Raw genomic sequence first — 13,554 nt, 5'->3', positions numbered from 1 at the left:
GTTCGTAAGTCGAGGGACCACTGTACTGCAAAGTTTTTATAAATATAACATAATTCATTAATTGGGGCTTATTTACAAAAAGAGGTTTGGGAATATTAATACATTATACAATACAGGGCCTTATTTACGGAAACCCAAGAGGTCTAGGCCTCGTTCCTTCACACAAGGCTATCACATTGTGCTACAGACTCTTCAAGAAGCCCTTGCCAGACACTGTCAAGAGTGGTAGCAGCATCTACTGCTTTTGACAGAGAGCTTTTGCGTGAGGCAGTTTACTGAGCAGCCACGTGGGTGAATACTTTCTCCTTTATAAGGCGCTATGTGCTGGACATAAGCCACTCATAATGCAGCTTTCGGCAGGGCAGTTCTACAGTCCATTTTCTTTTGATGGCCACATGCATATCATACAGGTATGTAGGTTTGCTGTGTACCCATTGATGGTGAAGTGCAGAGATTACGAAGATGAAGCACAGGTTGCTTACCTGTAACTTAGGTTCTTCTAATGGTCACCTGTGCCTTCACACACCTGCCCAACCTCCCCTCAGTGGTCTGCCATCAGGTGCCATGTGTTTGGTGGACTCCGAATTGAGGAGGGAGAGGCAGTGCTACACTAGACTATCGGGATGGGAGCAGGGCTCCTGCCAAAATAAATGAGAGAAAAGAAAGCTGGGGAATATTCCTGAACTGGTCTCTCCGTATGTGCACAGCTCATTGGTGTGAAAGCACAGATGACTACTACAAGAACCGAAGATTCAGGTAAACAACCTGTAATTGCATGAGGATACTTCACTATATTTAGTTGCTTCTCTCTGATTATTTATAATTGCTTCTTATCTAAAGCAGGTTTTTTTCCCCATTAGGCCCTGGGAAAACTCTGTCTGGTCTTTAATTGTTCTGAAGGTTTGGATGATAAGGTACAATATACAATTTTGTTTGATGAAGTATTTAGAAAGTTAACTTATTTTTAAAATGTCACTAAACTTATTTTTGACATTACAGTTCACTAACAACACTCCAGTGTTATTGCAGTTGCTGGGAAACCTGGTCTTATGAGTGTACTTTACCTGCAGCAGTTCAATCGGAGACTTATGCTTGTGCAACTAGAATTATAATCTGTCTCTGATGACTGTCTTTGTTTGGGAAAGCTGTATCCTGGATCTTGGCCATGGAACCGACCAGTGTAGAGGATTTGGAGCTTCCCTTTGAACCTAGAATAATTTTGTATGAAAATTTAGCACTTTGATACTATCTCTTCTGTATCCCTCCCTATTCCCTCCTCATTAGAGCCCTCTGTTCTCTGTTGGTGGTAGGGAAAGCTGTCTGTGTTATCCATGCCAGAGCAAGGTCTGTGTGTGTTGGACTGTGCCTGTACTCATAGGACTGCTACATAAGATAACCAAGATTTCTAATTTTCAGAATAGTCTTAATTAACTTAAAATGGTTAATTTAATTTTGCTGAAAATGACCATGTGAAATTTCTTCCTTGATTGTTTACAGTGGTCAAGATCCAGTGCTGCTTAATTCAGATGGTGCCAATCCACCTGCACTGCTGCAGGCTCACAGTGAGGAGCTGGTGATGTACAAATACTTTTAGTAGTGTGCCCACACCCCAGAGGCACTAGTTAGATTGCAAACACATCATTGACAGTCAAACAATATATTTCTGTTTTAACTAGCAGTTCTGATGCAGATGTACTACTCAAAGTATTTGCACTGTTAGTGCAAGACTGCCGGTGCATCACTGCGAGCCCACGAAAGTGCAGATAGATTGGCACTGCTTTTCACATTATACTATACTGGATGTATGCTAGTATTCTTAATGCTGGGTGCTTCTAATATTTGTGAAGATACTTAAATTTAAGAATTAGGTTATCTCATATACATTACGTTTGTTAGAGTGTATTTCCAATTGAGAGACAGAGAGAGAACGAGAACAAGATAGACTCTCTATGTTAACTGCATGGGTTGGGTTGCTGCTGCACTTAAAGCAGCTGAACAATCAAATTAACCAGTCAGTATTGAAAATGATTAACCTTTCATCATTATTTTAATGAACAAACTGTAATTTACATGAGATTAAAGCAAGAAATGTAATTGGCAGTGGTATGATGAAAAAATAACTTCTGCTCAGTTTCCGCATCTTCAGCCCTTTTAAAATGATCTTTTCTGCTTCAGTAGAAGCTAATAAGTTCTTCATTATGAAATCTGACAATGTTGCAAGTCAAACAAATACTGTTTGGCTTGTTTTATAACTGCTTCTCTCATGCATACAAAGCAAACTTATGTATAATTAAGACTTTATTTCAGTTTCTTCTCCTTAGCCTCCCTTTTCTTTCTGACTCAACCCCCTACACTCTCAACAGGATCCCCACTGGGACAAACTTCTAATCAACAAACGATAAAGGACTACAACACTAGAGATGTACACAAATCATTTTTTGCCATTCAATTTGACGTCGAATTGAATTACAAAAACGCAAATCAATTCATCAAACCAGACAGTTTGGTTTTCAACCGGAAATTTGGGGGTGGATTATGATACTCCCATAGGGAACAATGGGGAACTCGAATCAACCCATTGTTCCCCATGAGTAGGTTCTAGGGAACCTAACCTCCCCATGGGTAGGTCCTAGGGAAAGTGGGTGATTTAAAAAAAAAAAATCTCCCCCCCCCCCAACCCCTAGGGTCCTATGAGAGTTTAGGTCGTTTTTTAAAAACAAAAATTAATCACCTGCTTGCCCATTGCTTTTGTGGGTTGGGTGGTAGGTAGAACCCATCATGCTGTACCACCCAACCCACTTGGGTGTCCCTAGGACCTACCCATGGGGAACAATAGAGTGATTTGAGTTCCCCATTGTTCCCTATGGGTGAAACAAGCAGAATGCACACATTTTGCAACCCTGCTTTAAAAAACAACACTGCAAAACAGAAGCACACACAGTCCCTCCCAACACAGAAAAACAAATTTTGCCAACTACACAGTCCAAAAACCACCTAATGGCACAGCGGGAATGACTTGCCTAGCAAGCATAAATTTGCCAGTTCGAATCCCTGCTGGTATGTTTCCCAGACTATGGGAAACACCTATATCAGGCAGCAGCGATATAGGAAGATGCTGAAAAGCATTATCTCATGCTGTGCAGGAGATGGCAATGGTAAACCCCTCTGTATTCTACCAAAGAAAAACCACAGGGCTCTGTGGTCTCCAGGAGTCGACACCGACTCGATGGCACACTTTACTTTTCTTTTTCACAGTGCAACTGTGCAGAATCACTGACCCAGAATCTACAGTGCCTGAACTGCAGTAACATCATTGTCACAAGTTGCGCTCTCACACACAATTATGACTCTGTCCTTACTTGCAACAGCTGCCACAACAGCACCCTTAGTAGCAAGCATAGCCAATAAGCTATACAATAATGTGTCTTCAGCCACATTTTGACTGAGTGAGTACAGTGCAACTTGCAATGCAGAATGCAGATTTCAGAGCAGACCAAAGCAGTGAGTGAGGCACAAGTTACACTCAAAGCCAGACATGGAGCTCATCTCACAGCAATCATTAAGAAAGTATTACACGGGGGCGGGGGGGGTGCGCTGAGCTGCCACGGTTCATTTCTTGCCACAACACCATCTCACCAACAGACCAAGCCGCAACTCAAGGAAGGCAGACAGTTTTGCCTCTGTCAGTCTTCAATCCAGCAAAACCAGATAGTTATAGCAGCAAGCAATAGCACAGCATGCATATTATACTTGGTTACTCATTGTTGAGAAAGCCACAAAATCAATTCTTCCTTCCTTCCTTCTTGATGGACAGCTACAGAGAGACAGGTGCAGTCATGTCCTGATGGACCTATGGTCTTACAAGGGGGAAAAGGTGCCTAGACTCATACCAGGAGAAGTCTTCTCTTTTTCTCCAGCATAGGCTTAGCATGTATCCCTCCCTGCCTGCCTTCCCTTCTGTGTCTGTATAACACCATGGCCTCAGATTGGTGATGGGCCCCGGCTGACATCCTGACACATGGGTCAGGGTTACCAGTCTATATCTCATCATCAGCCATGGTGGTAGCATGCATGTGTTTCTGCATGTGTCAGCAGCACTAACAGGCAGAGTATGCTACATCTGGGTTTTGGGTTGGCCAAAGTGGAGTGAGCTGCCAGTGACTTTGCAGTCGATGGGGGTGACCATGAGTTGCCCACCCTCCATGGCTAGCTTGGGATAGCCCAGCAGTGGGAGGTTGGCTTTCAGGAAGAGTAGCCACTCCACCATTTCAGCATCCAAATGTGAGTGATGAGTGTCACCACACCCCCGACCATGGAGAACACTCTCTGACTCTGAATGCTGGTTGGCAGGCATGAGAGGAAGTGTCCAGCAACCATTACCAAGTTTGGCCAGACTTGGCGGTGTGCTTCCCAAAACTGGAGCAGTTCCATCTCCCTGTCTGCCACCAGCTCCTGCAGGTACTGCAGCATGCTGCTCAGCAGTGCTGCAGGGCTTGGTGGACTTTTCCCATCCCCCTGGCAAGGGGCCAAGGAACCTCTCCATGAACCACCAGGTGGGACATGGAGACAGAACCACCAGCTCACTTGGTCGTGCTAGGGACCACATGCTGCTGGACCGGGAAGTGGCAGTGATAGTACTGCTGCTAGGGGTAGACTGTGCACTAGCAGTAGGTGCTCCAGCATCCTCCTCCTGGTTGTGCCATAACCTCAGCTTACCTAACCTCTGCAACCAGGAAGTCCCTGCAGCTGGGCAGAGGTGACCTCTTTGCCCTTAATCCTTGGGTCACATAGGCGGGACAAAACATGTTCTGCCGATTTATCCAAGGGTGTCCTGAACCAACTCACCACTTCAGTCCTCAGCTGACATGCCAAGGCGATGGATTCCCCAGTGGTCAGCATGGTCTGGAGCTCACCCATCATCTTCTTGAGGAGAAGAGCAGCGGGCAAAGCCTAGCTCAGTGTTGCTACCTCAGCAAACAAGCTGTTAGGAGCAACAAAGAACAGTTCAAGTGCCAAGACAACCTCAGAAAGGAATGCCCAGCCCTGGTTGGATAGGTCATGCACTTCCAAGCCCTGCCTCCTTGCCAGGGTGTAGATGGCCAACTCTTGCTCTTGCAGGTGCTGGAGCAAGAGAAAGGTGGAGTTCCACCAGGTTGAAACATCCTGAGAGATCAGGGTGTTCAGGTAGGCCCAGCTCAAGCTGCCACTCCCTGAGCATATGTCTACCCAGCGTATGCCCAGCACCTGCCTGGCCACAGCCCAAGAAGGGTCAAGTGCATCCTGCATGACCAGGTTCAGAGTGTGTGAAACACAATGGATGGACCCCAAATGACCCTGCTTGGCTGCCTTAGTTATTTTGTTAGCATTGTCAGTGACCATGAACCCTCAGCAAAGGTTTGGCTGCCCAGAGAGCCATTCCTCCACCTGGCAATTCATGGCCACCAACAGTTCAGCCGCCATGTGCCCAGTGCCCAGCACCTCCCTATGCAACACAGCCCACCTGTGCTTCACTGCAAGGCATGGGCTGGCCACAGCACCAGGAGCAAATGTTCCCTCATTCTCTTGCCTCCACCAATATGCCATGAGGGACAGGAAAGCAGAGTGCCTCCTATTGGGACTACTCCACATATCTGCAATGAAGTGCACACTACTATCAGGCACTGCTGTGTGCAGCAGCCCCAACATGGACTCCCTGCATGCCTGGTACAGGGAGGGCACAACCCACCTGCTAAAGGGAGGGGCTGGCCATGCCATCAGCAGCAGATGTTCCCTCTCTCTCCTGCTCTCATCAGTGTGCCATGAGGGACAAGAAAGCAGCTTGCCTCCCACTGGGACTGCTCCACAGATCTTCAGTGAAGTGCACGCTGGTGTCAGGTGCTGCTGTGTGCAGCAGTCCCAGCATGGCCTCCTTACACTCCCAGTACAGGAATGGCACCATCCACCTGCTAAAGGTGGTGCATGATGGGATCTTTTAGTCAGGGACAAGCAGTCAGAGCAGCCAACAGAACCCAGCTTTCTCCACCATCTTGGATGGTTGGTTGCCAACCATCCCATCTCCCCAGTGGCCTGGGTGATGAGATGAGGCTTTGGGTGACCACATTTCATACCCACAGATGTGACCCACTGCGCAGGCAACTTCTCATGCTTGGGAGCAAGTGCCTTGCCACTAGTTCAGGATACACCAGGCCTATGGCTGGCAGCCAGGAGCAGGGAGCCCCTGGCTGATGCAAGTGCTGCAGCATCACCATTTTCCCAAGATGCTTCGGGTCCTTACCCCTGCTGACCTGTGTCCTATAGTGGATGCAGACAGCATGGTGTGGATCACCAGGACAGAGTGCAATGTGGTCCCAAATCAGGCTGCTCTCGGTCTGGGACCATTTTGTTGTTGGTGGTACTGGGGCTGCTGGTTCGTTCTGGGGACCACCAACACCACCGTCCTCTATCTGGGGCTGAGAAGGTCCAGGAGCAACTGGAATGACTTCTGCCTGCTTCTCCTCCATCTCAAATGGGGTGGGGTGGGGGTCACAATGCCAACGGTGATTGGGAAAGATGGAGAGACTGATGTGACCGGGCTAGCAACCGATGACACTTACTCCTCTGCTGCTGCAGGAAGATGAGCTTCTTTCCTGACAGGGGAGGGTCTCCTCCCTACTACTACCTCAGCCACCATAGTTGGCTATGCCGTAGAGCCAGACTCCTCTGGATAGGAGAGCCTGTGCACAACCAAATCAGCAGGGACAACTTGGGGAGAAGGCCTGTCTCACTGTTGCCCACCAGGACCAGCAGCAGCATCCCTCCCTCTGCCTGACACTCTGCTCCTGGCTCTACTTTGCACCCTCCCAGACATCTTGTTTTTTTTAAAAAATTAAGCCCTAACTGTGATGGGGGCGAAAGAAGAGGTGCATGGGGTGTGTAGGGTCGGGAGTGGTCTATTTATTCTGTGTGTGCCACACACAGCACTATCTATAGCACTGTGGTGCACACAAAGAAGCTAGAAAAGTTAAATCCCTCAAATAAAGAAGCAGGACTTAATGGAGGGGGGGCTTTTGGAGGAGATTGAGCAACAATGGGGGAAATCTAAGGGAAAGCAAGGCAAAGAAGGGCAGGGGATTACTGTGGCCTCTCTCTAACCCACACCTCCTGTCCTACGGTCCTGCCACCTAATCCCCCCTTCCCCAAATTAGGCCCTATTTAAAGAATTTGAATTTGTAATAGCCTGTCCAAGGTGGAGGGGCTCTCACATTCTAGTGTCTTCAGCTGTTGGCTTCCAGTGGTGTCTTCAGCCGGAGTCTGCCAGATGTTGCTCTCAGAGGAAGTCTTGGGCTGAGCAGAAACTGGGACTCAACATCTGGGAAGAGAGGAGGTGGGCCCCAGTCAGACACCCACCCAAACAACCAAACAAAAAAGAACCCAAAGAAAGAGGAGACAGAGAAAGCCTGGGCAGGATGGCAACCAAACATCACACACACAACCAAACATCACTCACAAACGTCACAGCACACCAACCTGCAAAAAGATAAAAATTCAGTCCAGCCAACAGTAGTAACAGCAAAGAAGATGTTTAGTTTGGGCCTACAAGAGAAAAAACAAAAACAGCAGAGCACCCCAGTTATTAAAACCACTGGGGGTGGGGCTGGCTACAAGCAAGAATAAGAAAATAAAATCCCAAGCAGCACCCAGTTAAAAGCACTGGTGCTGCTAGTACAGTTTTTAAAAAGATGGGCTGAGGGATAAAGCTGTTGTTAGCACTGCAAATTTAAACCTAAAAAATATATATAGAGAGAGGTAAGCCCAACAGGCACTCTCTCTCTCTCCACTCACTGGGGGCCAGGCAAGCCCAGAGCATAACCACCACTTTGCTCTCAGTGCTGCTGCAGTTTTTTTTTTTTTTTTTGATGCTTCTCTCCTGAGGCACAAAGGCAATGGCTCTCTCTGCCTCCAAGCAGCCCCTAAAATACATTTTGAAAATCTCTCCTCCCTCCCTCCCCCCCCCCCCCAGCCAATGCGGGCACAGTTGTTCATGCCAACACTTGAGTTTAACAACAACAAGCCAACCAAGTAGCAAGGAGATCTCAAGTTAATTGGAAGTCAGTGCCAGAAAACCTATCAGACAATCAACCAATCAACCAATCGAAAAGGAAGAAACACAGAGACAGAATGGTGCCCATTACATGAATCACATGGATCAATTCATGACAAATTGGTTTGATTCAGCCCCTCCCTTTTACGGGCAATTCGATTCACGGTTGAATTAGCTAATCGCCCCAATTCAACATGAATTGATTCACACAAGAATGGAATTGCACATCTCTATACAACACTACTTTATTGTGAGTTTGTGATATTTAAAGAGTCTTGGTACTAGTTATGTTTCTTTTTTATTATCGTATGTTAGTATTGTATATAGAGTATGATTATACTGTATAAATAGCCTGATATTGTTGTATAGTATAGTAGGTAGATTAAAAACACAGGATTCCAGATGGGCCGAACTGAACATTACTAGCCAATGCATGTAATATTATTCTGATGGCCCTTTTAAGCTGGAAAAGCTATTTCCAGGGGAACAGAGAAGACTTTGGGAGTAGGAAAGGACCAAGAAGCCCTTGCTTCCCATTCCAGTTGTGTGTGCACTCACATCTGGGATTCTGCAGGAAGAAGAGCTTCATGAGAGACAATTTTAAAGATTGAGCTTTTCTCTCTAACCCTAGGGATGTGCACAAACCAGTTCGGAGGCCCTTTTACAGACCTCTGAACCGATTCAAAGGTCCGGCGGTTTGGCCAGTTCAACGGCAGGGGGGTTATCTTTAAGTAGCAGGGAGGGTGCTCTTATCCTACCCCCCCCCCCACATTTCCCCCACTAGTGCTATGCTTAAAAACGGTCCCGTGGGGAGGCAGCGTACCTCCTTGCCAGCCCGGACCGACGTGCACTGGGTTGGCAAGTAGGTATGCTGCCACCCTGCAACGGGGGGGGGGGGTGTTCCCTGCCTTTAAGGAGTCCCTGCTCCTTAAAGGTAGCCCCCCCCCACTGTTGAACTGGTCGTCGATGGTTCTTTGCACATTCCTACCTGTCTCCTCTTCCCTGATCCTGATTGCTCTTCTGGAAGTTGTGTTTGTATTCTTAAAAGGGCTGCTGTGGTGATGTTGTATATATCTGTCTTTTAAATGTCTACTTTGGCCCTGAGTGCTTGCTTAAAACTTCTGGAGAATTAGAAGATAAGGAGAGGAAGAAAAAGAGGTGGTGTTACGACACTTAAATAGATAGATATCAGATAGCATAGCTATTCATGTGTGTATCTGTGCTTTTACCTAATATGGGGGAATCTGTCCAAAATCAAACTTGCAAGTATTGCAGTCTGGACACATGCAAATGCCAGTGTTAGAGTACCTCAGAGGAACAACAGACTAAGAGACAAAGCTTTTTGAAACCAGAAACGAATTTATATAATAGAATTTATATAATAGAATTTATATAATAGAATTTATATAATAGAAGTACAATGGAAATTGTAGTAGTTGGAAACCTTAGTAGCACAAGGGATAAAGGCAGTTCCCAGGAATTAATCAAGGAGGGAGGGAGATGAAGGAGTGAACCTAAGATGAACCTGAGTACCTAACATGTAACAGGCTAAAAATGTTTGTTGGATTGTGGGCAAAAGAGGGAAAGTAGAGAGTAAAGAATGTGGAATGAGAGAGAGAGAGAGGTTGGTTCTGTTGTTTTGTGTGAGATGCCAAAAGGGAGGGGTTGCTTGCAAGGGTTATGCCAAAAGAGAGCAAGAAAAGGCAACTGGTACTGGTGTAACAACGATGGCTCTATGGCTCTGAGTGAGCCTAAATCTAGTAAACAGGGAATACTAAGATTGTTAAGCTGTCAGGCACAAGAGTTAACCCCCCATGACAAGCCCACTCAGAGAACAACTCAGCCTCAGAGACTTCTGTCTAAAAGGTTCCACTCAGGAACCACGCTCAGGCCGACATCCTGACTAAAACTGTGCATGTGCAGCCAAAAAAAAGCATACACAGGCCATAGCATTCCTGCTTCTGAAGTGTTGGATGCAGGTTGACACAATTTTTACCAATCTCCCTTTCCCCCCTAGAAGCACTTTGTGCAGTGCAAAAATACGCTCCTGAGGGTTGCACATATTTTGTTCCAGAGAGCTGTCCTTGATGGTTGCACATATTTTCATGCTGCACATAATACTTGAAGGGAGAAGGGCAGGTTAGTAAAAATTCTGCCCCACCAAATTCTGCCCTGTCAAGCCCCTGTGCTTCAGAAGCAGGAATGCTGTCACTGTGCACATGGGTTTTATGGCTGCACATGCACAGCTTTAGTCAGGAGTCTAGGGTTCTCAGGCAATGCAACATAAGAACGGTCTTGCATAGAGACCTGAAATACAGTTTGCAAAGAATGCCCAGGGCAATACAGCAACTATCCCAAGTAAAGAATGCTCAAAGCTTAGTGATTTCAACTTAACTACTCTGGATCCTGTGATCCAGTGTTCAGCTTTGGGATTCAGTAGCACAGTGATTTCAGCTTAAGAGGGGAAAGGGGAATGAGCACAAAGGTATCCAGTTGCATGTCTCTCTCTGAACCAATAGGTGGCAGCTTGATTGCCAAATTTCCAGAGCAGTTGCAGGTTTTGCTACCTCTCAGGAATCTTCTTCTCAGGAGCAGAACAATCACACATGGGTGAGAGAGTCAGCACCTTTCACAAGGTTCTATCCTGTGCAAAATTCCAAAGGTGGGGAAACTCTGAAGACAAAAGGGGGTCTAAGGTACTGGTCTTGGACAGGGTCTTAGACAGGGCTGTAATCATTCAGAGAAAGCACTGAACAAAAGGATGTTCCTGTCCACAGTCTGAATAATTAGCTTAGGTTCCTGGCCTTAGTTGCATTCTAGGATGTCTGAACAGGCTACTTGTTAGGAACTCAGGTTCACCTGTGGATGCATGTGATTCAATGAGGGTGTCTCTTTGCTGGTCAGGCAGCTTTTCCACTTCTGTTTGCATGCCACTGTTGCTTGATTCAAGTAGAGAATCCTACCGGTATGCAGAGGCCAGCTTCCTCTATGGCACTATGTGCTTGTCTCTGCTAAGAGTGACATGTCTGGGAGAAGCCAATTTCCCAACAAGAGAGAAGTGGAGGTGGGGATAGGAAGCAAGCTGTCTGCTAAAATCATGAAAATATCTTTTGTCAGGGCAAAGAGGCACCTTTTACTGCGGTGATTCTCTTTATTTAGCAGGGGGAGAGTAACTGGCCCTATCCACCCCCAGCACAGTACTTCCAGTGACTGTTGCTGGTGTGTGTCTTATGTTTCTTTTTAGAATGTGAGCCCTTTGGGGACAGGGAGCCATCTTATTTGTTATTTCTCTTTGTAAACCGCCCTGAGCCATTTTTGGAAGGGCGGTATAGAAATCGAATTATTATTATTTCTTGTTTACACAGTCAGACAGGTGTTATTGACTGGTTTGTTTTATCCAGACATCGAGTCCTGATAGTTACATATCATTGCCTTGTATAATTAGTGGAAGTATTTGCTGTGAAAATTAGTTGTACTTGTAAAGGGGAATCAGGTGAGGATTCCCCTTTACAAGTACAGGGAAGGAGGATCCTGGCTCAAGTGAAGGGGTGGCGGGAAGAGAGGTAGTAAAATGGTCTGTTTACTGGCCAAGCGTGCTGCCTGCACCACTGCTCCCCCCACAGTGCAGCCCATACCTTAACCGTGCACACTCCTCCCTCCTTTACCAAGCCACTCATTCGGCATTGACTCGGTTCTGGCATGTTCGTAAGCCAGAACCGAGCCGCCAAATAAGTCAGCCTGAACCGGGCTTGGTTCAGTTCAATCATGGATCAATCCACCCCTGTTTTGGTCTGCAACTGAAACTCCAAACGAACCCAGTTCAAGGTGAACCGGTTCAGCACCAAACGTTTCATGAAACATCCCTAGATTTGGCTATTGACAAATGAATTGCGTCATCTGAAAAATAATCTTTTTTCTTCCTGGTGCCTGAAGAAATTTGTTCATTTTCAAAGTTACTGGTATATTTCATGAATAAGACCTTTTTTTTGATGACTTAGTGGCTAATGAAAAGACCTGTATTTTTTTTTTAAGGTGATGGGGAAAATTTTCTGTGGACTGGTTCAGTCTGGATCATGGTGTTGTTTTGATGAATTCAACCGAATTGATGTAGAAGTTCTTTCTGCAATTGCTTCGCAGATTCAGGCAATTAAGGCAGCTAAAGATAGCCTCAGTGTCAGGTATTTCTTTGAAATTATTCAGAGCTTTTGCAAGAGGTTCTGTCTTAGGGCCAAACTGCTTATTACAAATATTTACACACACACACACACACACACACACACACACACACTCTCACACTTTTCCCCAATATTGCTTCTTTTTCATGAAAAGCACTGGAGAAAGGGAAGAAGCATTTACACCTGAGATACATGTCACCTGAGGTAGATGGGAGTTGTTCCTCATAACAAGATGCCCTTCTAAGAGTGAGAAGGCATATACAACCATACATACTTGCCAGTGTTTCTAAAGGAGTTGAGGCAATATCTCAAAGTTTTCAAATCTTTGATAGTTTTTAGGGACTTTCTGTATAACATCACTTTTGGAACAATTTATGCTTGTATATATTAACGATATATAGTTAACACAATAGGATAATAACTAACACAATAGTATAATCTGTTTTCTGTCTTCAAAAATATTTTTAAAACAACTAATCTAGTGCTTTCCATAGATTTGTACTGGAAGGGAAGGAAATCCGATTAAAACCATCCTGTGCAATCTTTCTTACTCTCAATCCTGGGTAAGTGTTAACAATAGCTTTTATTGTTCAACAATATTACAACTATACTGAAACAAGAGCTAGCAAAACAAATTTTGTGCTGTAACTGCCATTTTGCATTAATTTTTCTTCAGTATTTCTATGTTCTTATTTTTAGAAAGTTGAAGGGATAAACTTTCACAAGCACTTAATTTTTCATTTGTTTTTCCTTGCAATCAATTTCCTATAATGGTAGCAATCCGCATAATTCTCTTCCACAGCTATAATCCAGAACAATTCTCTTTTCTTCTTATGTAGTACTGTGCCTCCATTGTAAATTGTTTGTTTGTTGGAATTATTAAAATAAGTGCTTTAAAGACTACCAACCTATGCACACTTAACTTGGAAGCAGACTTCATTGAATTCAATGGGACTTAGAAGTAAACACATAAGAGGGTTGCACGGTTAGTTCGTTTATTTTCTAATTACAAAAATTGATCTGAGTGACTTTTCTCCTTCCTTTTAAGATACAAAGGTCGTGTAGAACTCCCAGACAATGTAAAATCGTTATTTCGTCCTGTTTCAATGATGGTACCAGACTATGAACTCATTGCTGAAATAATGTTGTTTTCAGAAGGTTTCAGATCAGCAAAATCACTCGCAGGGAAGATAGTAAATCTTTATCAGCTTTCTGGCAAGCAGCTGACACGGCAGGTAAAATATAACGTGTGTGTGCGCGTGTGCATGAGTGAATTGGAACTGGTTTAGGAAGGGATTG

The 13,554-nt window shown here is 45.2% G+C and overlaps 1 protein-coding gene across 14 annotated transcripts in view; it reads left to right on the top strand.

Moving 5' to 3' along the window:
• DNAH14 (dynein axonemal heavy chain 14) overlaps positions 1 to 13,554 on the top strand; it is a 477,343-nt gene that overhangs the window by 225,096 nt on the left and 238,693 nt on the right. For all 14 annotated transcript variants that reach the window (XM_053307834.1, XM_053307849.1, XM_053307840.1 and 11 more), the window contains 4 exons: positions 861 to 914; positions 12,113 to 12,258; positions 12,750 to 12,818; positions 13,304 to 13,490. In XM_053307834.1, coding sequence (XP_053163809.1) covers positions 861 to 914; positions 12,113 to 12,258; positions 12,750 to 12,818; positions 13,304 to 13,490 — 456 coding nt within the window. The remainder of the gene's footprint in view (positions 1 to 860; positions 915 to 12,112; positions 12,259 to 12,749; positions 12,819 to 13,303; positions 13,491 to 13,554) is intronic.

Source organism: Hemicordylus capensis, chromosome 1, assembly GCF_027244095.1.
Source record: "Hemicordylus capensis ecotype Gifberg chromosome 1, rHemCap1.1.pri, whole genome shotgun sequence".
Lineage (NCBI taxonomy): Eukaryota > Metazoa > Chordata > Lepidosauria > Squamata > Cordylidae > Hemicordylus > Hemicordylus capensis.
Note: the sequence above shows the minus strand (reverse complement) of the source record. Positions and strands in the feature narration are given on the sequence as shown.